Source organism: Anomalospiza imberbis, chromosome Z (genome assembly GCF_031753505.1).
Source record: "Anomalospiza imberbis isolate Cuckoo-Finch-1a 21T00152 chromosome Z, ASM3175350v1, whole genome shotgun sequence".
Taxonomy (NCBI): Eukaryota; Metazoa; Chordata; class Aves; order Passeriformes; family Viduidae; genus Anomalospiza; species Anomalospiza imberbis.
Window position 1 is genome coordinate 20,615,733 of NC_089721.1, and position 25,499 is coordinate 20,641,231.

General features: G+C 42.2%; 1 protein-coding gene and 1 long non-coding RNA gene across 6 annotated transcripts in view; one reads left to right on the forward strand and one right to left on the reverse strand.

Annotated features, from left to right (window-relative positions):
* Positions 1–344: 344 nt before the first annotated feature.
* Positions 345–25,499, forward strand: part of MAST4 (microtubule associated serine/threonine kinase family member 4) — a 288,832-nt gene continuing 263,677 nt past the window's right edge. For 3 of the 4 annotated variants that reach the window (XM_068175825.1, XM_068175826.1, XM_068175827.1), the window contains exon 1: positions 346–653. In XM_068175825.1, the coding sequence (XP_068031926.1) occupies positions 435–653 (219 nt within the window). In that variant the 5' untranslated portion in view covers positions 346–434. Of the gene's footprint in view, positions 654–25,499 lie in introns of all 4 variants that reach the window. The other variant, XM_068175824.1, reaches the window with a different exon arrangement.
* On the reverse strand, positions 3,128–8,780 carry LOC137464991 (uncharacterized). 2 transcript variants are annotated; one of them, XR_010994520.1, is made up of 3 exons: positions 7,905–8,780; positions 6,451–6,524; positions 3,128–4,269 (listed from the first exon to the last, which is right to left on the reverse strand). It is a non-coding gene; the product is annotated as an uncharacterized lncRNA (long non-coding RNA). The 2 variants fall into 2 exon arrangements; XR_010994519.1 differs by having other exon boundaries at positions 3,128–4,555.

The following is a 25,499-nucleotide window of genomic DNA, read 5'->3' on the forward strand; positions in this document are numbered from 1 at the left end:
CTCGCTGTGCCCACACCGGGTCATCCCAGCAGGTCTCGGGCTCTGGCAGACCCCGCTGCCCTCTCCGCACTGGGCTGCGAGCGGTGGGACCGAGCCGTCAGGGCGTCTGCCGCCGCGGGACGTCGGGCTTTTCCCCCTCCGTCCCGCCTCCTTCCGCGGCGGGAGGCAGCCCCTCTGGCCGGGCACACCCAGCCCCGCCGCTTGCCGCCTTCCCGCTGCGCTCCGCCGCTCCGGGCCCGCCCTCCGCACCATTGGCTCCGCCCGGCCTGGCCCGCCCCGCCCGCAGGCACCGCCCGCCTCCCAGAGCACGGTGCCTGGCCCGGCCCGGCCCGGCCCGGCCCGGGGGCGCAGCTGCCGCGCTGCGCTCTGCGGGGCGGGGGAGCGTGGTTGCCGGCGGCGGGGCATGCTGGCGGCACGGCTCTGAGCCCCCGGCCATGGCGGAGAAAGTTTCGGCGGCTTCGGAACGGGCGCGGGGCGCCGGCCACGTCGGCTCCTCTTGCTCCGGCTCCTCCTCCGGCTCGGAAACTCTCTCCGAGGAGGGAGAGGGCAGCGGGGCGGCGAAGGCCCCCGGCGGGGCGGCGGCTTTGCCGGAGCAGGCGATCCCCGGCGGGCGGGCAGACGACGACGCCTCGCTGGAGGAGCGGGATGAAGAGGTGCGCGGGGTCGGGGCGCGGCGGCTGCTTCTCCGCCCCTGCGCTCCGGGGCCGCGCCGGGAGCACCCGCGCAGCGCGGCCGTCCCGGGGTGCGAGGCGGAGGTGACTCCGCGGCGGGGGGCGGCTTCGTGCCCACCTGGGGACGGCGCCTTCTCCTCGGTCTCCCCGGCTAAACCCGAGACGTTCTTGTTTCTGCTCGGCCGGCTCTGGCTCCCTGGCTGCCGATAATTGAGAGTTGGGGGTTTTTGTATGGAGAGGGGTTTTTTTTTGTTTTAGGAAAGCTTGTCTGTGTGTTGGGGTTTTTTGGTGTTTTTTTTTTTTTTTTTTCTTTTTTTTTTTCTTTCCCTATCCACGAGCGTGTCACCTTTGGAAAGCGCTTCTCCAAAGCAAACTCTTTAATGCCAGAAGGAAGTGATGGGCGAGCCCCCACACTAAAGTAATCCTCTGGTGAGCTTATGACAGGCTGTGGATCATGGATGAGCTCTGTGGGTGATAGATCCATAGCATGATACGCGGATACGTGTGTTGTTCCCTTTCCTCTCCTGATCTAGCTACAATACCTACTAAGCACTCTTAAGACAAAACGACCGCCCCACAGTGTTACAGTAAAACAACCTTTTTGGGTCTTGAGACGGATATTTAAAATTATTTTATTTATTTCTTGTTGCATGACTCACACTTCTTAAATATATTTCAAGCCATGACCCCAAACAGGTGCATTGTTCTGTCTGACTGCTGATTTACTTTGCTTCGGTGCATCTTCTCTTGTGTGCCTTCCTTACGGTCTTTCGTTGTGGTCAACTTTTTAGTTTGCTCTTAGGTGGCGTTTTTTTATTCTGTGCCTTTATGCGGCTGCATGTGCAAAGGATTTTTTGAGAAACCTTGCATTTCTGGAGGAATATCTGTTAAGCTGGTTGAAGGTATTTTCAGCTAGTTGAGCTGTGGTTGTCAGGAATGTTTCCCTCTGCAGTAATGGCTGTTTATGTATGTAGCTCCTATTTTTCCTCTTTTCCTGGTGCATCCTGTAAATTGATACAGCTGTAGAGCAGCATGATGAATTGGAACTAAATATACCTTTCTGTATCCCCCTCCTTTTTTTTCTTAAATACTCAAACTCAGACCAGGTTCCTTGCTTCTTTCAACTGCATGAGCCCCTAAAGAGTATAATGTATTTGCAGTGAAATGCATTTACGATAGGAGTAGAGTGAATGTGGGTATATCCACTTTTTTTTTTAATATATATATATAGATGTGAACTTGCTTTTTCACTGAACTGAGTAGGAGCTCCATAGCTGCTGTTAGTATGGAGCACACTGCTAGGTGATTAAGATATCCTGCTTCTCGGCAGGAATTTATACATGTGGGCTTGGGGCTATGCTTACCACAATTATGTGGTGTCTAGATGGTTTAGGGCTCAGTTGGTAGGCCTGCATAATACCATGCAGAAATGTACAAAGTCTGTCTGTTCAGTTAGCTAAACTCGGAGCTGCTTGCAAACCAGTGAATTTCTGGTAAAGGCTTGTTATTTCTGTGTGTGCTTTGGAGATAAATTACAGGCATCTTTTGAGTTGACAGTATAGAGAAGGTAAGCCCAAAAATAACTCAATGTTGCAATCACGGAATTTTGAAATTCTCTAAGGGCAATCTGATATCTCACCATCAGTTAGTAGTGCTAGAAGATAGCAGCATAAACTCAAGTTAGTGTTGTAGTGGGAGCGTTTGCAGCTTTATTCTGTCCCCTTTATTCCCCTCTGCTAGATTCCTTTATTACCTGAAACCAGATTTTTTTTTTTTGCCTGTTTTTTTGTGTTTTGATTTTGCCCATCCTTCCATTTTGGTGTAGTCAGTGTTTGCAGCTGAATTTCTGCCTACCCTCAGAACCACCTGGCAAATCCACCTGTATAACAATTTTATGCAAGCACACCTGTCACGATCCACTTGTTGCGGGGTGTCATGATGGTTCTTTTCACCGATCCCAAAAGTGCAAAAAGACAAACATCAAGGGACTATCAGTGAATCACAACAAATGCACCTTTATTAGGGACCAAAACAGTAAATGCGATAGTGGGGATCAGAAAGGAGATAAAAGGATAGAGAGAGAGAGAGAAGAGGGGGATGGGAATAGCTACCAACACAGGCGAGATCCTCAGTGGTCCGGACGATGGGGATCCGTCTTGTCGTGTTGGGGAAGTCTTCTAAGTTCTGGTCAACTCAGGGGTCCAGTTATAGTCCACAGAGGAAAGAGGGGGGAACATGCAGGACAATGAGAGTCCATTGTGATTGCTGTGGGGGAACAGGTGAGTCCACCAAAACCACCAAAGCAAGGCAAACACAATGAAGAGTAAATCCATTGAAATTACTGAAGGGAAGCAGGTCATGTCATTAGTGGTCAGACCACCTTCCCCTCCCCCCCCCCCCCCCCCCCCCCCCCCGTAGTAGGGGTCTCAGTCTCAGTCCTTGGGAGGAGGGTTCTCAATCTTTGTCCGTCTGTCACGGTGGTAACAAGGCAGATGAGGGGTCTTCAATGAAGGACCACGGGAGTCGCCCCAAAAGTTTATTCGGCTTAAAGGAGAGTGGGCAAAGATGCAGTAGGCTGTTCCTTGCTGGGTCCATGCCAGGTCCTTGCCGATTCCTTGCCAAGTTCTTGCCAACTCCTTGCCAAGTCCTTGCCAGGCCTTGTTTGGAACAGCTAATGTAATGGTACAGCAGTTGCACCTGCACTGCTGCTCTCTCCCAGCCGGAACTGCAGTGGGGAAGGGGTTTCTCCTCGTGGCAATCGGTAGGCAAATGTGGGGGCTTCAGACGGCTTCTTACAACACCACAGTGCATTACAGTGCAGAGGTTAATTTGAAGCTGAGAGAGCAGCTATTCACATGGAAATCCCTAAGGACAGTGGAAGAAAGCAGGGCTGAGGTCCAGGATGTACATACAGATGATTTCAGGCTTTCTTTATGTGCTGCCTGCTGAAAGTATCCCATTGAGAGAAGTGCTTGAAGATACTGTTTTCACATTGACATCCTGTTTAATTACTGTCAAATAATGAAATGCTGATGTTCTCTGTGATTTTCTGTTACTGAGTTCTTTTAGATATATGGATCTCCAGTGTTTGATCCTGTGCTTGCAGGTTTCATTTCTCCTCTTGCCCTGTCCTTGTTCCTGTTGCCAGCATAGCAGAATTGAATCTGTTGTCACAGCTGTTCAGTATCCTTCAGACAGCAGTGGAATAGATTATCCTGCTACCTCTATTTCTACTTTAGCTGTCAGTAAATTCTTCTAAATCATGACATATAAAAGGTTTCCAAACTAAAAAATGGATAGTTAGAAAACATGTACATTTTCCCATACGCATTACCATTTCATGTCGTATTTCAGTAGAACTATATCTTCTTCTGTGACATATTATAAGACATCCTTGACAGCTTGAACCTGTCTCCTCCTGGATTTCTTTAGACTAAACAGCCCCAGTGTCTTTCATCTCTCCTGTAGAATGTGTTTCTAGACATCTGATCATTCTCATTGCTGTCCTGTGTACTCATTCCAGCTGGTTACTTCTGTCTTGAAGCATGCTGTCAAAAAACAGAATGTCATACTCAGATTTACCACCTTGCCAGATCTGCTAGAACAGAGAGATTATTTCAGAGGTTTCTCAAACACTGTTGTTTTTTACATACCCCAGACAGCTAATTTGCAGTTTGTGGTCCATTATGAGTTATATGTCTTTCCTGAAGAATGATACGAACATTTCTACTCTACGAAAAAGTGGTTGCTCTCCCCACCTCAGTGAAGGAAACTTAATGATGCTATCTAGAGCAGGTCAGCTTCTCTTATGTTCAGAAATTAGACTGTAGAACTGAAAGCATGGTAACTCTTCTTCTGAGTATCGTGTCTGGAAGAGTTAAGTCCTGGAGGGAAACAAGGAAGGAAAGGGTGGGAAGAGACGGTACATCACTTTTTTTTTTTTTCTTCTCTGTTGTCATTACTTCATCCTACAATTGCATAAACTTCACCTAAAAAAACAAAATACAAAAAAAAAACCCAAAAAAACCCGAAAAAACCCCACAAAATACCTGAAGAAAAACAGTCCTTCATTTCATATAAGCAAGAACAAATAATAGTTTACAAGATTACAGTCATCAGTTTCTGAAGTGTTTTTGATGTCTTACTTTGAGATCTTAAGACACATGAGAATTAAATAAGGGTTTAACACCAACATCTGAGAAGTGCTTTGCTTATGTGCATTGAAGTACTGTGAGTAGCAAGCACATAAACACAAATGAATTCAAGCAGATTATTTGCCTATGCTCTTCTGAGGTGAGTAGCTAACTGCTGACGGCAGGCAGGATGGGATTGCATGGTGAAGGGCACTCAAGTACAATACTGCATAGATGATGGGTCACTACATTTTTAATACTGTGTGGTTGGTTAGTTTTTAAATTTTTTTTTGTATTGTCTTCAGAACTCTCTTTGCTGGAAAGAGTGTTTTGCAGTCTATGAAGAGAGGAGTTGAGGCTGGACAACAGTATGTTTTCTGTTGTAATCTGTCTGCTTCTGCTCTCTGTGAGTAGTCAGTACTGGACTTACATTGTGGAGGATAATGGATATGGAGGATAATCCTTTTGATGGTAGCTTTCAAATCTTAGTCAATGTTTTTTAGGGGAGCTGAAAGCTCACTTGGTTTAACCTTGTTTCTTAGGAGGAGAATGAAGGCAAGCTATGGATTCCTTGCTCTACACCAGTAATCTCAAGGATCTGAAGGTTAAATTGTGTGTCTTGGAATTGTCTGTTTTTCAATCACCTTTCTATAAACCTTGTCACAGTAACTACACATTGCTTACCAAAGCAGAGTAACAAACCAGGAAGGATCAGAATTCTTTCAGAATCTTACTTTGCCATGTAACAAACATCTGAAATGGATCCAGAAGCTTCTGAACCTGCCAGTGACTTCTGAATTACTATAGTAAGTTCTCTCCATTATTCTGCATGCTTAAAAAAACTCCCTTAGAACCTAAAACCACCTACAAAAAATGGTGGGGGGATGGAAGTATGGTATATTGTTCTCAAATAATTCCAGTTCTTGCTCTGTGAATTCAGTGTTTGGCACTGAAGTGACTCTTTGTGTTTATAAGGATTGAGATGATGAGCAGCATGACAAGATAAGTTTTCTCATTAAAGGAGTCCTCTGAGCTTTGAAGTTGATTCTTGTACATTTTCTCCTTCTATCTAGTTAGTGTGTATTGTGTATTAAAAAGTATCTCACTGCACAGAGTGAGTACAAAACCTTTTTCTGTTGTGGCTAACTCTTCTCCTCAATCTGCCTTCTTGCTGTTCATGTTGCAATCTGTTGCAGCTTCATGAGGACTGTGTGGTGAGAATTAATTACTAGGAAGCTAAGATTTTGTCATTAGAGTATTCATAGCCAGGTGAGGAGTGAGGTAAAGAATGTATTGCTCTAGAAATTATGCTTTCACACATTCATCCTTTAACATAAGCCTACTAGGAAGGTACAGTCCCTTCAGCATTACAGATTGTGTGCCAGATCTTCACCCCAGCAAAATTGCTGCAAAAGTGGTGCAGTTTGGGAGAGGGGTGGAAATCAAAATACTTTGGAGTAAAATAAGCAGTGTTTGAAGTGATGGCAGTATTTACATGTGCATCTACATGTAATGGAGGTGGTGGTAGTTCTGGGAAAATGTCTCTGTGACCTGGCTAGAAAGTAGTGTTCTGTTACCTCTTTCCCTTCCTGCTTATCCTGCTGCAGAAGTAACCATGGGACATTCACAGACTGTGAGGGACTTACCATAGATTTTTCCTCTAATTGTTTCAGGCTTTTTTATCTCTAACAGTGATGGATTCTTCCCTTTTGTAGCACACCTGAATGATAAAGCTAGCTAAAGATGAATAGCCTAATTGCTAGTGTGATCTTTAGTTCATACTACAGAATAATAGTGCTATCAAAAAATTTATTCTTCTCAGGGTTAAAATGATTGTGGTGGGATTAAATAAAACACTCATCTAATCTAGAACAGCTGCAAAATTGTTATTTTGTCATGTCAGCCAGATAACAGCATTGCTTTTGGATTTTTAGGTATGTTTGAGGTAAGTTACCCATAAAGTGAAGTATTTGACAATTTAAGTGAGTAAGACTGTCTCAAGAGTCATGTAAAAGACTTCATTGATTTGCTTTTAGTATGAAGAAAATGTATGTTTGTCTACTGCTTTAAACCTTTCTTCTGCAGGATAGTCCTTTAAAGGTGCCTGTTGTTATGTGTCCTTATTGTCTCAGAAATCTTCTGGGACATGGAGGGACACATGGTTGAGGGCTTAATCTAAAACAGCCATGTGCTGCAGCTTGATATTTGAAAATATCAGTACAGTAGTAATATTTGCAGCTCTCTGGAACTTCTTTTCAAGAATTTGGTGGGTATAAATAAGCCTATAACCAGAACATCTATCTTTCTTTTCACTTAGAATATGTAAGAAGTGAAGAAGCATACATTGAGTTGCATGTCTGATTTTTTGCACTAGAACTATTTAGATACTTAAAATTTTGGAAAGAGGTGGGTGAGGAACTGATAATTACAGTCTTCAGAATCTGAACAGTTTGCAAAAATAGTTGAGAGGCCCTTTTGCACCCTTTATATTTTTCAGAGTGGTGGACATAGTCCTGAGGCTAATCTTCAGTATCCCTTTGTGTGTGTACATCCAACTGTGAAACCAAATGTAAAGAAATAATCTTTTTTGAAAAGCTGCAGCTCTGTAGAAGGAGTACAGCCCAAAGTCTGTTGGCTAGATGTAAGCTGCTTTGAACTGAATGATGGTAAACATAACAAGATGTGTTACTCTTGTACTGTGAGGAAGCTGTGTATGATGGGGCTACTTTGCTAGCAGTAACAGCTTGTGTAAAGTTGGGCTTGTAGAAGGGAATAAGAGAATTTGAAGTCTTGAGGCACAAAATAAAAGCATGGCCAAGTACAGTGTAAATGAGGAGGTCCTTGAGCTAGGAAGCTGAGCAGCTAGGTAGTTTTTTTCTGCAACAATTTGTGTATATGGTGTAGCTTGCCTCTTGGTTTTGTCGCAAATTATGCGCTCTGTCCCCCACTCCCAAAGCACAACTGTGCTCAAAGGTTGCAATACTGAAGCATTAATACTATTGAATACTTGGTTTTTGATCCTATGTTTTTGTTACTGCCTAGAGCTGGCAAACATTAACTAACAATGCTCTTCTGTACAAGGCATGACAAAAAGATTTACCCTTCCTTTAGAGCAAAAATCTGAAATGCAGAATTGGGAAACTTAAGAATAAGGGGCATAAAGACTCTGAAAATATTAGTTATGAGAACAGAGTCCCTGCGGTTTTCTGTTGAATCTTCCTTCAGTAAAATTGCTCTGGAGGTTGGAGGTTTTTTCTTACATCAGTTTTGACAAAGCAGATGCCTGTTATTAAGAACGTCAGTAATGCAGGGTCTGCCTGTTCTCCTGCTGGGCTAGGATCTGACCTGCTCAGGCTTTGTCTTAAGAGATACACCAGTCTTCTTAACAGCTTCTTTAACTGGGAAAGAGGAAGGGAGGAAGAAAATTTTTGCTTTTTTTCTAATTTGGTGTTTTTTGGTATGTGTAGCAGTGTTCCAGCATACGTTGGGAGCTTCTCAGTGTTATGGTATCACCAGCAGAACTGTGCCATTGCTAAGCTCCTTTAAAAATAGTGATGTGGGCTTGAAATACTCTGCAGTCTGAAATACACAAGGTCCTACTGCCAAATTTTATGATTTGTTGCTTCAGCCTTCAGATTCTTTTCAGTTTTTCTCTTGCAGCTGTGGCTTTTAAAATTATTTTTGAAACTTTATAATAGTTGTGTGGTGTTGGGTTTTAAGTTATATGAGTTGTGGGAAACTGGTGCTTAAAGTCATAAAATGCTGGTAGCTTTTTTTTTTTTTGTGATAGAGTGAAAACAAAAAATTGAGGACAAGGTTGCTGAAAAGATGAGAACCATGGGAGTGTGTTGGCAAATGAGCTGTGCTTTGAAATCAAGCCAGGAACCTATCTTAGCTTTTGGTTTACTGAGCTAAGTAAGGTTTTATTTATAGTTTGCTACCAGAAGGGGTGCCCTTATCAAACTTTCTACCTGAAAGACTGGCTCCAGCCAAGGAGCAGTGGGATGAATGCCTTGCCCTCCTGTACAAATGTAACTAAGCTGATGAACTTGCACTGTTCAGAAGTGAGCTACAAGTACCTCAAGGGTTAAAGCTTAAGTGTTCAGCAGTATAAACAGCCTGGGTGCCCTTGCCACAGGTTTCTTTACTGAGTAACTTAAATTTCAAGTGGGAACCAGGGATGAATGCAAGACTTTTTTCTTAATGGATAATTCACAGAATTCACAGAATTCACAGAATGACTAAGTTGGAAGAAACCTTAAAGAAGATCATCGAGTCCAACCCATGCCCTAACACCTCAACTAAGCCATGGCACTGAGTGCCACACCCAGTCTTTTCTTAAACACATCCAGGGATGGTGACTGCACCACCTCCCCAGGCAGACCATTCCAGAACTTTATTACCCTTTCTGTAAAAAACTTCTTCCTAATATGCAATCTGTATTTCCCTTGGTGCAGCTTAAGACTGTGTCCTCTCATTCTTTCAGTTGCTGCCTGGACAAAGAGACCAACTCCCACCTGACTACAACCACCTTTCAGGGAGTTGTAGAGAGTGATTAGGTCACCCCTGAGTCTCCTTTTCTCCGGTATAAACAACCCCAGCTCCCTCAGCCGTTCCTCACAGGCTTTGTGTTCCAAGCCCCTCACCAACCTCATTGCCTCCTCTGGACCCGCTCAAGAGTCTCGACGTCCTTCCCAAACTGAGGGGCCAGAACTGGACACAGCACTCGAGGTGTGGCCTCACCAATGCTGAGTACAGGGGAAGGGTGACCTCCCTGGTCCTGCTGGCCACACTATTCCTGACACAGGCCAGGATGCCGTTGGCCTTCTTGGCCACCAGGGCATACTGCTGGCTCATGTTCAGCCACTGTCACCAGTACCCCCAGGTCCCTTTCTGCCTGGGCACTGTCCAGCTTCACTGTCCTCAGCCTGTAATGTTGCAGGAGGTTATTCTGGCCAAAATGCAGGGCTCGGCTTTTGGATTTATTAAACTTCATCCTGTTAGACTCTGCCCATCCATTCAACCATTGCAGGTCTCTCTGCAGAGCCCTCCTAACTTCCAACAGATTGACACATGCTCCCAGCTCCCAGGTAAGTGTTGTCCTCAAATGAAAGACTCAATCCCCTCATCCATGTCATCAATAAAGATATTAAACAGGACTGACTCCAGCACAGACCCCTGAGGAACACCACTGGTGACTGGCCCCAGCTGGATGCAGCACTGCTCACCACCACTCTCTGGGCCTGGCCATCTAGCCAGTTCCTAACCCATCAAAGAGTGTCCCTGTCCAAGCCGTGGGCTGCCAGCTTCTCCAGGAGTGTGCTGTGGGAGACAGTGTCAAAGGCCTTGCTGAAGTCCAGGTATGCAACATCCACAGCCCTTCCTGCATCCACCAGGGGGGTCACCTGGCCGTAAAAGGAATTCAGGTTGATCAAACATGACCTACCCCTCCTAAACCCATGCTGGCTGGGTCTGATACCCTGGCCATCCTCTAAGCTGTGTGTGATGACACTTGATACAAACTGTTCCATAACCTAAACTGGTACAGTCTGGCTAACTGGGCTATAATTGCCAGGATCCTCCTTCCCACCCTTGTTGTGAATGGGTGTAACATTGGCCAGCTTCCAGTCCTCTGGAACCTCACTAGTGAGCCAGGACTGCTGGTAAATGATGGAGAGTGGCTTTGTAAGCTTATCTGCCAGCTCCCTCATCACCCTGGGATGGATTCCATCTGGTCCCATGGACTTATGAATATCCAAGCAGCTCAGTAGTTCTCTGACTGCCTCCTCTTGGATGATGGGGGGACCATTCTGCTTCCTGATATCATCGAGCAACCCAAGAGGACAGTTATCCTGAAGGCAAATTTTCTCACTAAAAACTGGACGAAGGCCATACGCACCTCTGCATTCTTCTCATCTGCAGTAGCAAAGTTCCCTTCTGCATCTAATAAAGAACAAAGGTTAGTTTTACTCTTCCTTTTACCATTAATATATTTATAAAAACATTTTTTGTTATCCTTTACAGGATAACAGTTGCCATTTTAAGTTCAAACTGAGCTTTAGCTTCCCTAATTTTTTTCTACATACTCTAGCAGTCCTCTTAAATACTACCTGAGAAACCCGACCCTCCTTCCAAAGATTGTACATCCTTTTTTTATTCCTGGATTCCTCCAAAACCTCCTTGCCCATCCAGACTGCCTGTTTTCTCTGTATTAAGTTCCCAACAAATGTCCAGCAAGTTGTAATCGTCAACAAGAACTAGGGCTGATGATCCAGAAATATTCTCTAGCTGTTTATAGAATGAATTGTCCACCACTTCCTCCTGGTTGGGTGGACAGTAACAGACTCCCAGTAGGATATCAGCCTTATTAGCCTTCCTCCTAATTCCTACCCAAAGGCATTCAACCTCATCGTCATTAGTTTTAATACCTATGGTGTCCAAAGCCTCCCTATTATAAAGGGCCACCCCTCCACCTCTTCTCCCTTTCCCATCTCTCCTGAAGAGCTTGTAGCCATCCAGTGTAGCACTCCAGCCATGTGAATCATGCACAAGCCACGTTTCTGTGATGGCAATTTCATCATAGCTCTGCTGTTGCACCATGGCCTGCAGCTCTTCTTGTTTGTTGCCCATGCTGTGCACATGCACCTCAGCTGGGCTGCTGATTTCACGCCTAACTCAGGCTTACCACCTTTGGGCCTGCTTCCAGAGAGCCCAGCTGCATCCCCTTCCTCCTTCAAACCTAGTTAAAGCCTCAACAAGTTCTGTCAGTTCACACCCTAAAAACCTTCTGCCCTTAACAGAGAGATGGAGCCCATGTGGTTCCAGCAGGCCAGGTGCTGCAAAAATTGCCTCATGATCAAAGAACCCAAAATTCTGCTGATGGCACCAACCCTTGAGCCACTTATTGATAATGTGGGCTCTCCTATTCCTTTCATCAGTTTTCCGTGCCACCAAAGGGACTGATTAGAATACTATCTGTGCTCCTGCCCTGTCAACCACTTGACCCAGTGCCCTAAAGTCCCTTTTAATTGTCCTGACACTCCTCTTTTCAATTTCATCACTGCCAGCCTGGAGTATCAGCAGTGGGTAATAATCAGAGGGCTGAATTAGCCCAGAAAGTCTCTTAGTATTATCCTGTACCTGGGCCCCAGGGAGGCAGCAGACCTCCCTGTTGGATGTGTCTGGTCAACATATGGGGCCCTCTGTTCCGCTCAGAAGAGAATCACCCACCACGATTACCCTTCTTTCCTTTTTGATGTTAGAGGTGGTAATCCTTCTCACAGATGAATCATAATTGGGAGACTCACTGTGTAGATAGTTTTCTTCTAAACCATCTGGCTGATTCTCCAGATCCAGGGGTCCATACCTATTCTGAAGTGGCACCTGGCTTGGGAGTGGGGGTTGGGAAGAATTTTTATTATTACCTCCTTGAGTAGGTACCCACTTCAAATCCCCTTCATCTACCAGGTGCTCTTCTGTTGTCTGACATGTGGGAGGCATGGGAGTCTTCTGACTCTTGCTGGGTTTCCCTCATGTATGGAAGGGCTGAACTCCACCAATCTACTTCCCTTTCACTTTCCCTGATACTCCTTAGTCTTTCAACTTCCTAAGCTCGGCCAGCGAAAAGAGATTGTTCACTTGTTCACACTGCAGGCAGGTTTCCTTCGCAATGCCCCCTGAAACCACTGATAAGCTCAAACAGTCCACACAGGAAGGGGTCTGGGCAGATGCATCCTTCTTAGAGTGTTCCATCTGATTACTTACACTCGTACTAACTGCAGTTTTGGATTGCATACAAACCATTACTACCAGAAACCCTAAAACCAACCAACAGAAACACCGCAAACAACACAAAGTAAACTTTACTAGCAAGAAACCCTACAACCATGCCTGCTTGCCCTGCCTGCGTGAACTGCCTTGCAAACTGCCGTGCCACTCCCCTGTTTGCAGCGCTCCTTGGAGGCCTCATTTAATCAGCCCACTACTCAGGGATGGAGGAAGCCCTGCAGCAGAGCAGACCTCGAGACCCTCAAGCACAAGCCACACACCTGCTCAGCATTCCCACAAGCAGCCACTCAGTGACAGAGGAAGCCCCACTCTGGTCTTGTGTGGCCCTCAAGCATACAGATAACATGTATAATCCTAAACTAGAAAAAGAGCTCTGGAAGTGACCTTCAGGAGAAACAAAAAAAAAACCAAAAAAAACCCCAAAAAAAAAACCCAAAAAAACCACAAAAGAAGCTATGAAAACCCTGTTGCAAAATTGCTAAGTGTGTGTGAAAAGAATTGATTATAGGATGGGAACTATTATAGCCAAGAGAGATTCACTGTTGCCTGACAGAGAAGCTTCTGTATTAGATACATTTTGCAGAGTTTTATTTTAACTACTGAGTATATTTCAATATATTCTTTTAATAATAATGTAATAATTTAATGTAATATGATAGTTTAATATGAATGTATTTTTAATTTTTTGGGGGTGGTGCTTCTATACCAAGTAACAAACTTCTGTTGTGAGGCCATGCTGCCATGCTAGTGGGACTGTAGAATTAATTGCACTTGGACTATTAATGATTCCATTGTTTTTAATAGCTTTGCAGTCTTGAGGAAGAGAGCTGTGAGTGAATGAAGCAGATGAACTACTGCACTAAACTGCTCATTTGATTTTCATTGTTACCTCAGGAAACTTTCACTGGAATGTAATAATGCTGTAGCTATGGCTCAATGGGTGCTTTCATTGTAAAGCTGTTATTCGTGCCACATAACAAAAATGCCTCGGATGACTTTCGTACTGTGTTTCTGGTTTTGTGCCTAGTACATGGCAGGGAAAGGCAGGGAGAATTGTACCTAATGTATTTTGTTCTGGGCTAGCTAGCAGAAGAGAGTGTTTACAAAAGGTCACAGGGAAATCCTTAAGCTCAAGTATGTCTTCATAACTTTGATGAGTAGCTGGGGTAATGTAAAGCTGCTGGGTGAGTTTTAACTTGCTGTCAGTCCTTTCTTCCCCCTTCCCATTTGTTCAAATACTGCTAGTGTTAACACATGACTCCACTGGAGGACACACTCTAGAGTTAAAGATGTTATTGATTTTGTTGGAATAGCTCTGCAACAAGCAGAGTACTGCATATTGAATTGGCTGTACATACATTCAGAAAATGTGGTTCTAAGTTACAGCTGAAGCAGCAAGGAGATGACCTTGGGCATATCACTTACTTGCCATTGCAGAGCAGTGACCGTCATTGACTTGCTTGAGTTTCATTTAGTTCCTGAGTTTAGTGAACCACAAACAGTGTACTGGAATTATGGTGTGGGTTCAGGGTTGCTGAGTTCTGCTGAGAGGATGTAAATATGCTCACACTGAGTATGTGTTAGCAACAAAAGATGTGTTGATGTAGTACTTAGAGGCATGGATTAGTGGTGCACTTGACAGGCTGGGCTAGAGGCTGGGCTCGATGATCTTTTCCAACTTCAGTGATTCTAGGGGTCAAGGAAGGAAGATGCAAATTAAAGAATATTCCTACTGGTTTACAATAGTATCACTGTGCTGAATGTTACCTTTCCTCCTGGCAACTGTTTTTGTGGTCTCCTCCGATTTGGTGCTGTTCAAACAGCATGCATATTTTTAAGCTCTTGTCAGATGTAGTAACTAGAGACAGAAAACTGAGGCAACTGAAAATTCAAGGGTTACATTAAGACAGCAGTGGTCCTACAGTCTTTACCCTAAAGTAGGGTAAAGGTTTTTGAGGAGGAGGAGAGAGGTTCAGTTAGGGTATAATGAGGTACACTTGGGGAAAACATTCTCCATGATGTTCAATAATTTTTGTGCTTCTGATAGTATTAACATTGTGTTAACAGGACCATTGGACACAAATTGAAGGAAAAAATATGTTAAAAATATGCAAAAACCTAAAGCCTATTATCAGGCACAATAGCCTAAAACCTATTATCAGCCAGTCTATCAGGTGTAAGCTCATTTGAGGGTGAAGAAAAGCACATCTGAACTTTGGTATGTTGGTAATCGCTGAAAGGAGGGATCTGCAAGCCCTGCTGTTACACTCTGCATTACCTCACCTGCACACTGCCCAAGAGAGCAGCTGTGCCAGAAACTCATATTATACCATGGGCACAACAAAGGAATAGCTTGTAACTTACAAGCAGGTAGAGACAGGTTTTATAGCAGTGGGAGCTAAAGCACTTTCATTCCAGGTATACTTTCCCAATAAGACACTCACAAGTAGTATGTTGTTTTGACATTAAATTAGGAAAAAGTGAATTGCAGAAACTGCAGATGACAAATGTAGATATATAAAGTCATAGATCTTTCAGCAAAAAACAAAGACTGAATTGGAATTAGCAAGCTAAATATCTCTGAGGACCTGGGCTTTACTCCAGGACAAGTTGGGAATGTTTTTCATAGTATAGGTGTGCTAGTATCTCAACTATACCTAGTTGCAGTTATTGAAATATTCTTCCTGCTATTATTAAGAAAAATGTATTTTTAATGCTAGTGATCTTCTAATTAAATTATGCCTTTCCTTTTATTCTTTCCTTTTGGGAACTTTTAATAGGTTGTGTTGCAGAAAAGTTATTTTGACATTAAAACTTAATGTGTACAGCTTCTGGGAAAAGGATCCTTCAGTTGTCTGATATGAAGATAGACTTTCTATAGAAATATTGTTTCTACGAAACAAATGAAGAAACAGAACTGTACCTACATAAGGAAGTGTCACAAAGCAAGGGTAATGGATTTGTGCTGTGCAATGCTGTTGAAGGCAGTACACATTGTATGTATTTTGAGGGAAATTACTTCAGATCAACAGTAGTCTGATCCCAAGATGTGATGACCTCATGCACTGTCAGTTGTACAGGAGCCTAGGTATGCTTCAGTGTTTGTTAAAGGGCAGTAGAATCCTTGCTGACTTGGGTATTGATGGTGCTGACCCCAGATCAGCTACCTAAAGTTCGTGGTTGGTGCCTGGCCAGGTTTTTCTGGTGAGTGTTGAACTTCAGGCAGCAGTTGATGCATGTACTGTTTTTACTGGATAAGCTTAAGGTGAGTGTGTCTGCAAGAGCTGCAGTTGCAGCTTCAGTGATACTGTAAACACAGTCATTTCAGTTGAAATTTCTGGGTGTGGTGTTTCTCATTAGTCATGAATCCCTCTGTCTTCATTGGCTATTGTTGATGTAATGTGCTTTCATGAGAGAATTAACAAGTGGTTAGTGTGTTAATCCTCACTGTTTAGGTTTGAAGTTGGTAATCCACCTCCAAGATGTCTTGACTGTCTGAGGCTGTGTTTTCTGCCTTAAATTTTTTGAGTAGGAACTTTCTTCCTATGTGTGGTTAGCCTTTGGCAATGTCTTCCCTGTGTTTAGGTATAGTTGCTTTTAAAAGATTTGCCTGTTTCCTAGGAGACAAAGCAATACCACTTTGTGATTTTAATCCTTTAAGAGGTTACATAAACAAACACGGAAAAATACATAGCCTTCCTTCTACTTTACCAGGTGTGGACAAGTAGAATGTTTTGATCTGTTTTCATTTCTGATGGTACTGCTAACAGATGCCTCCTGCAGTTTGGTTTTGGTAACTGTGCAATGTACTCTATTTGTTTGGATAGACCAAATAAAGCCAGCTAAGCTGCTTCAATAAACCTGTGGGCAAAAGACATTTTCATAACGAAAGATTGGTGTTTACTCTAAGTATAAAGCTAGATCCTAAGATTTAAGGACTCCCCTAAAACCACACTGTTTTCGTACATGTGTGTAGGAGACAGTTGGTCTTCAGTGGATTAATGATACTTACTTACTTGATGTAGAAATCTTTATAATAAGTTTTTTTTTAATAGTAGAGAGTGTATAGACAAGCATTGAGTATAAAAACGTATGGTATGGCTGCATTGATTTCCTTTAGTGTTTGGACAGTTATGACTGTTTTCTTGCTGCAAAATTTCATATTGTAAGCATATGCATATACTTTAAAGATCCAAATAATATGAGTAAAAATATGTGTGTGGAAATTGACTTTGAAGGGTTTTTTTCCCTACAGACATAGCAGTTAAAATAATTCTGGTGTCTGCATTTGCAGGAGACTTAGAAGGCAGCCTTTTGAAGTGCTTTGAGTGGTGTAGTATACATTGCTGATCGCTTCAGCACAGCTCCTAAGTGCTTGGAGTTGCAGCACATCTCTATATGTGACTAACCATTGAAACACTTGGAGAGATTTTATAATAAGACTTCATCAAAACCATAATTGTCTTGTTTAGTTATTGTATTCATCATGGATGCTCAGGTGTTCTTCCATATTGGCTCTTAAGTCAAGTGTTTTTTTTGTGGTTGTGTGGGCATGAAATAAAAGGTCATGTAAAATATCACGAGGAAAACTCAGTGTGGGTTGGAGGTAACCCAGGTGCATTGAGTCTTCATTGCTTGACTCTCAGTTACATATAGACATAATAGTGTTAATTTTGAGGCTATTTAGTATCCAGCTGAAATTGTCAAAAGGAATCAAGGACTGTTTTTCTCTCCCCTTTCCTGTCCTGTGCTGTTAGTGACTGAAGGGTGTTTTTGCAGAGTTTGGTCTTGATGGCTGCAGACCCAGTTTGCTGGGATTGTCTATAAAAAAAATAAAAATCTCTTTTGCGGGGCAAAAGGGTGAGCTGTCTGCCTTCCTTGGCTCTCTAAGTCTGGAATACAGGTTTGGGGCTCATGAGTCCCTGTGTAAATCAATTGTGTTTGGTGAGTTTCAGTAAGTGTCTTTTCTCATGAAGTCCTCTTCAGGTGCTTTCCAAAAGTGCAGTTGTACTGGGCACAGGTGGCCCGTTGCTGGTAGTGGAAGGCTGTAGGGGTGTCCTTTGGGAGGATCACGGCAGTAGTGTGAGGAGAGGAGTTGTTAGGGAGTGACTTCAACATCCATTCTCTTCACTGCTTGTGAGGAAAGAGGTAGAGGAGTTGAAAATGAAGATGTGAACTTTGAAAAAGCTCTTAATTAGTCTTTGTTTCTCATTAGCCAATTAATTTCCCCTAGGCTGAACCTGTTCTGCCTATCATGGTAATGGGTGCAAGAACTCTGTTTATGAGAGTTCTCATAAACAAGAGTTTATGAGTTATGAACTTCTCCATCTTATTTTCTCCCATGGGTTGTCGAGGAGGGGAGTGAGAAGGTGGCTGGGTCAGTTGGCTAGCAGCTGGCCAAGGCCTCCACAATCGGTAGCTTATGTAGATATTTCATTTTAAAAACTTTCAAAGAAGGAAAGGGTTTGAAAAGTGTTGTTACATACATTTAGGTAGGTGTAGCTCCATGCAGTTTCAGCTGACACATGTTGGTAGCTGAAATCTGCTTAGTTTACAAATACGTTTTTTTTTTCCTTTCCTGAGTACAGCTCTATAAACTCATGCTGGCTTTACAGTTAAATGCATTTAATACTTCAAACATCACCTTTGGAAACTGATGCTGGGCTCTTGGTTTCTCAGTTGGAAACTTATTTTTTCTCTAAATGTACCCGGTGATCTGGTCATGTAATAATGCCAAGAAATTAATTCAAACTTGTAGTAAATCTTATGAATAGTAAAGTTGAAACAAGGTGATGTCTTGTCTGAAGAGCTGTTGGAAGTGGCCTTTGATGTTAGTTTCCAAATGACTCCAGTTCAGCCATCAAAATAAGAAGTGGATCTGTACATTTTTTGTTATTTGCAATAGATAGGCAGTCATGTCACTGCTTCTTTAAGGAAGAGTTGTGCCTTATTTCTTTATGCAACAGTATTTTTAGAACATCACTTAGGTCATGTGTAAAATGTTTTTCTAGCTTCCCTCTTCTACCCCAAAGTCCCTGAATGTGTATAGGGAAGTGGGTACTGCTGTTGGCTGAGTTCTGTAGAGCTGAACATAGGTGGGTTCAGGGAACCCACTCAGGGAACTTGGACAGCTATCCCTGTAGCACTACAAGGTATGTCTGTCAGCTGTCATTATGTAAGAAGAAAAATCTGTCATTTGAAAACTACTAAGTGTAAACATCAGTACTGATACTGATTTCATAATACAGAGTGTTACATTTGTAACATCTCCAAAGTGGGTTTACTGTGTGGAAGGGTAAGACTGATTTTTTTTTAGGGGGACCCTTTTGTTTACTATGTAATCTTGTCCCCTTACTGCAAGGGGACAAAATGAGGTGAGTTGAGAGATCTTTAAAAATCAAACCATTTTTTGTAGTGTACATTTTTATTTCAACAAATCTCTGTAAAAACATGTTGAATTTGTCAGAGGTGGATATTATAAGTATCTTAAGAGTAGGTGATGTGGCAGGGGAACATAGTATTAATTGAAACTTTTTTTTACAGTAATTTTATCTTTATGAAGAAAGATTGCCAAGAAGAAGCCTTTAATGTGGCAAAAGCTGAAGGTTTACCTGTTCTGAAGCTAAATTCATTGGTCATTCATTCATCTTGTTGTCAAGGGTTTAAAACCTTTTGGTAATCTTAAATCAATCAGCCTCTTTAATAAATGTATTTTTATGAGTTTAGATTTGAGTTGCATGGAGGCCAGAATTGTGCTGCAATTTCATACAGAAGATTGAGAATGCTGTAACTAATTGAGTTAAGGTATTCTGTTCTCTCAACAGATATGCTCTTAGGAAAGGTACAAGAAAGCCATTTCCTTTTCTGTTGTTCTCTTGATTATAAATTGCCTTTCTATAGGAGGGCAAGGGCAGATTTGAAAGAATGTTACAGTGGTAAGTTAAGGAACCTGCAGTGCAGGATGAGTGTTGAGGTTACCTGTGGTGGTGTGCAGCACACTGGCCTAAGGTCGTCCAATTTGATGTCTTGATTCCACTTTATGTGGCATGATGAATATATGTGGCCATGCATCTGGAGTTGTGATTTGCTACCTTTATTTTGTTACTCTGTGCCTGGCTTCAGCCTTGCACACTTGCTATCATGGCTGATTTATCAGCTGTATTATAGCCCTGGTGTAGGTTTAAAACTGTACTGAATTGGTTTTGTAGATGTGGCTTTTTTTCTTCCCTTTATTTTTATTTTTTTTCCTCCACACTAGTTGCTGCTACTTTTATTTTCATTGGGCCACTAATGCTAGTTTCTTTAGAAGAATTATGTAAGCTATTTTCTAAGCAGTGAAATTATTTTAATGAGGCTTCAGTTGCAGAGGTGTGTGTGTTCCAATGGATGCTGAAGCTGGTTGCCTTTCTTCCAAAGATAATTGTACAAGTGAACAGTTTTCAGAAATAAAGCAAGATGTATCTTGATTACTTAAAAGCAAAGAGGAAAAAGAATAGTTAGCTTATTTGCACTGACCTAATTTAATGATTTTCATGAACATGGCTAGTTTATCTGTGATGTCAGTAGCAAGTTCTTACATACCTACCCAGAAAGCAGAAGTAGATCTTTGAGGGGAAGAAACGCTGATGCTAGCAGACATTTTTCTTTGAAACACTTTAGAGCTGTGAGTCTTTGTATTTGTATGAGCAACCTGAAAAAAAGTGAAGCATGGGAATCTTATAAAGGTTGTGGGTTTCGCTTTTTTGGGGGCTGTCTGTTTTTGGGGGTTTCTTGATTAATTTTTGAAGCTGTCTTTTGTACTGTGTAATTACTTTCCAGAATGTGGATTAGCATGTCACTTCTGTATTAGTCTTTTAATCTGCTAAAGAGCTACCATGCATAGAAGTCTTTTCATAGAGGCATTATGCTTCTAGTGAGACCTTGTTCTTTCTCCTTTAGTTTCACAGTCCGAACCAAAACACTTTCTCCTAGCAGTGTTTTTGTGGTGTGTAGACCAAGGAGGAATATATTTATTTTCTGTATTCACTGTTCTAGAAGAGGATGATAAATTTTGAATGCAAGTCAGTCAAGTTTTAGTTCCAGGTACCAATACAGATACTGAAGTCCCTGCTGCTCTTTTTCCCTCTGACTACTGATGTCTAATGCTTTCCTAGATACTGATGTCTAAATGGAACATCCAGATTTTTTGACACACCAGTAACTGTCTTGATTTGCAAGGACAAAGTATTATTAAGCGTAAGGATGATGTATAGTAAAAAAATTTGTTCAGTAAAAGCCCACTGCATGAATGATATGATGTGGACTGTAAATAGTGACATTATCTGGCCGCTCCTTCAAGAACCTGCTGAACCTTTGCTTCTGCTGAGTATCAGTACTCTGGTATAGCTGCTATTTTGGGTTTCAGTTACTGGAACATTATTTACTATTGTCACTTGTTTTTGCCTGCATTTAGTAAAGAGAAGATGGGGAAAGAGCTGTCCATTTTTTGTGACCTAACTGCAGGAATTCCCAAAATGCTCTTGTAAGTATTGTTGACCGGATATTTATTCAATGGCCTCAAGACTTTAAGAGCAGAGGGAAAGCTGTTTGCTCAGTTTCATCTGTTCAAGCTGGTTTTAGTTGAGGAGACACTTTGGTTATTTGAGATATTGGGGGTCTGTCAAACCAACAGCTGAATTGAAGATTTTTCCAGGAACTTTTCTTTTGCATTGCAAAGAGAATACCTGTAAAAGAAGCAGAAAGAAAGAGACTGCTTAAAAAAATTTCTAAGCTGTCAGATTGATTATGCTGCCAAATTTGTCTCACTATTTGAGTAAGTATACTGATGTCCACTGACTGAGTGTTTGCTTTTCTTCCTTGTATTTCTGCTCTCTGCTTGCCCAGACACATTAGTTTTCTTTTTCAGCTGTCTTTATTCAGTATCCTTAGATTAAGACTGCCAGTAAGTATGTCACCTAGGGTTTTGGATGGTGGCACTTGTTCCCTTCCCCCTTCCCCCTTCCCCCTTCCCCCTTCCCCCTTCCCCCTTCCCCCTTCCCCCTTCCCACTTCCCCCTTCCCCCTTCCCCCTTCCCCCTTCCCCCTTCCCCCTCCCCCTTCCCCTTCCCCTTCTCCTTTCCCCCCTCTCCTCCCTTTCCCCCTCTCCCCCTTTCCTCCTCTCCTCCCCTCTCCTCCCCTCCCGAAGTTGATGGCTATGTTCATAACCTGCCATGAGAAGACAGCCACCACCTCACTCACCCTCAGCAATAATACCCTTCAACAACCCACTAAGGGTCAATGTCCTTTTCCCTACCACCCCTAGGAGGTCAGTTAGATTTTTTTACCAGAAGAAAACCCTGCAATGGCTTTGGACCATACTGGTCATTGCACCACATCCAAGGGATCCTGTCCTTGACACCACTGAAATGTTACAACTCACTGCAGAAGGTGAAGGTAACCCAGGTTATTGTTAATTGATCCCTTGGGGTGGATTAGAGTGAAATGACACTAAATGATCACTGTTTATAAGTGCACAAATTTAGGGTTCATTATAGAGCAGTTTGAGTGCAGAGGAAAACATATATGTAGCCATTTTATTATTTACAGTAATATAACAACATGAAGGCATTACAGTATGAAAGAACTACAGTATAAAAGCACAACAACATCACCCAAGGATATGCGCAAGGGAAAAGAAGGGAAGAGATAAAGGACGAGAGTGTGAGGATCTCACAATACTTGGTTACTGCAGAGGACTCTTGGTTGCATGAAGTCTGATTGGTTGAAGTGGTGGTTGCAGACCAGATCAATCAGTTGGTGAGTGAAGTCCTGAAGAAGTGTTGGGGAAAAACAATCCCCATGAAAATTCCCAGAACACAAAATATATTTAGTTTATGTTTGCTCAGGTTCAGGTGGGAATGCTTAGGTACCTCCCCTAGGGCAGGAGCTTTGCACTGGATGATGTAGCGTAGTGGATCATGGGACACTTTGGCAGTCCTTGGCACCTTCTAAGACAACACAGCTGCCCATCACACCAGTGTGTTGAGTTCCATTATGCAGTTGAGTCTCATTATGTCCCATTAACAGAGATGAGCACACTCAGGCTACAAGGAAATGGCCTGGTATTTTCCCAGGGGAAGTAGGGAGAACCCCACAACCCAGTGGTTTGTACAAAAGGAGTGCAGGTTAGGATGACAAGAGGTACCATCTGTCTCCATGGGATCTGGCTCCTGTCTCACTCATAGCCTGTCATTTACTCACTGTCTTATCAGCTCAGAGGTTTAGCCATTACACACCCAAAAGCTTACCACCTCCATTTCAAACAAACCACCCTGGTATGTTCACAAAAGGAGAATATTTTGAGTTGTTATTTTGGGCCATTACCCGTTAACAGTTCAGTCTGTTACTGTATGTGAAGTGCATGTTTCAGCTGTTTATCTAATGAGTAAGTAGGAAGTGGACAGATTTTATATGCATAAGTGGCTAAGAGAACAGTGATATTCCTGAAATGAAACTGTCTTGTTTGCTTCTGGTTAAATTTTCATGTTGTCCCTTGCTTGAATTCTTAGAATGGGTGAAAATTTGAAGTCAAAAAGCCTTGGGACAATTTCCTAACCTACCATTATCTAAGCAAGAACTGAGCCAAATTGCAGTGTTACGGATTTGTCTCAATAAGCAAGCCACTTATCTGAGATGCTGTGGTTTGGATTGTCTTGGTCAAATGCTGATTGACAAGAAAATTGAAGGTGTTTCCAGGGTGGACAGGATAGCTAGACTGAGCGAAGTGAAGGAATAAGGAACATCTTTAATCTCTCATAACCTTCACAAAAAGTCTGTTGTAAATGCTGCTTAGAAATCCAAGTTCAGGATTTGAAGGGTGCAGGAATGCATGCAAAAATCCTGGAGCTGGGAAACATGATTAATCTCTGTATGACATCCTATTCTCTCATTTTAAGATATGTCAGTGTACATCCTGGTAGAGGGGACCACTGCAGTGGAGCTTCTCCTGTAGAGAGGAAGATGAGCTATGGACAGTGTGTCGTTAACCTGTCATTAGCCTGCCCTGACAGTAATGGTGATGACCCAGCATGTCCAGGCTGTCACCCCCAGTTAATAACTGTGGAGGTCATAAAATCTCTGCTGGATTCTCAGTTTCTCTGCATGTGTGTGTTGGAGGGGTGTTTGATAAACCTGCAGGAATCTGTGTCTGCTTTCCCCTGAGTTCCAGGATAGCTTTCCAAATGAAGACAGAAAATGTATTACATATAACCTCTTACTGATCTTGTTCATCACAGCCTCCTACAGACTCAGGCAGAGATTTCTGGTCACCTTTCAGACTTCTCCCTTATTAGAGGAATGATGATCACAAGCTTCTTTCAGACTTGGAAACATCTTAAATTGAGATGCAGGGTATTAAGCCTGGATAGGAGAATCTTGGCCATTTGATTTAGATCAGGTACTGATGGATTATTCAAGTACAGGCATTAGGTTGATACTGGACTGGTGAAGGAAAAGCTGATTTTTAAATGCTGTAAGGGCTTTAAACTGGAAGACTGTAAACATACATAGATGTGGCTGCTGAAAAACCTTGTCCCATATGACACTACGAAGCAATTTTTACTGACAAGATTTCAAAACCATAATTACTTTCCTTTAATGTTGTGGTAGAAGAAGGTCAAGAAACCATGGCTAGAATCCCGTGATCTGTTTTTTTACAGACAAATGTCAGCGAAATAACTTTTTAAATATTTGTCTAGATTAATTGTTAGGCCAGAGAAAATTGTGTGATTTCCTGTTCTTACTTTTCCTTCTCTGTTTTGATGATGCGCTACATTAGATTGCTATTAAATATTGTAAGCCATTGTACTTGTTGCCATATTGCATCTGCCTATAAGTAATTTGTTAGATCATTAAGTCACTTGGGGGCAGGGGTGGAAATATACCTCCGTGCTTTTTGATTTCTGAAGTAAACATTTTCAAAGCTAAAGTGTTTCAAGGTATGCTGCTACTAGCAGGCTTCTCAAACATAACAGTGACAATATTAAAATATTCATCTTTTAAAGCCTTAAGTGCAGGCATCGGTAAAACTTCAGTCTTGCACTGTTAGTTACCTGTTTAGACCTTGAATTTCCACAAATGCAAGAAAATAGCATTTTTTGGCTTTTTTCCTCCTTGCATTGTTATGCCATTTCATATTATGTTGTTAGGAAGTTAAAATTTGATAAAAAGGTTTCTAGGTATTGACCAGAGGATGAATCACATGGAGAAGAAGATATGTGGGTTTTGGGCACCTGGGAGTAGTTTAGTCCAGAATCTACAATATATGTGGAATAATCCTACAGAGAGTGTAACCAAATGGAAGTGAACTAAATTTTAAGCTCTGTTTTTAAGATGTGCAGATTTTGAGCTGTAACACTTGAAAATTGGCCTCTCTTGATCTGACAAGTTGAAGTTCATGCATTGTTGATCTCTCTGCAGCAGCACATGATACCAGAAATGTCATGACCACTTTGTTAACACATTTATTTTCTTCTGTTAGGAAAAAAAAAAAAAAAGAATACTCCAAGTGGTGCTACCTCACAAATGTGCTCCCCTTCTTACTTGTTAATATCAAAAGGTAAATTGGTTATCCTGTTTCTCTTTGCTTTCTATGTGAACTCTTAATTGTTTGTTAGCTATTATAGTGTTTGAATTAATGATTTAATGTGTTACACACGTGCCTGATATTTAATGTTAGGTACGTTTGATATGAAAAAGGCTAGATCTACATACAGAAAGCAGTTTGTATTCAAAGTTAGATTAGGAGCCTGCTTCCATGTTGTTGAAGTAGAATGTGAATAGATGTGATTATTTTTTTGATGATTATTTATTAATAATCATTGTATGTTTGACATTCTAATGATGGAGTGAAGAGAAGACAATTAGAAAAA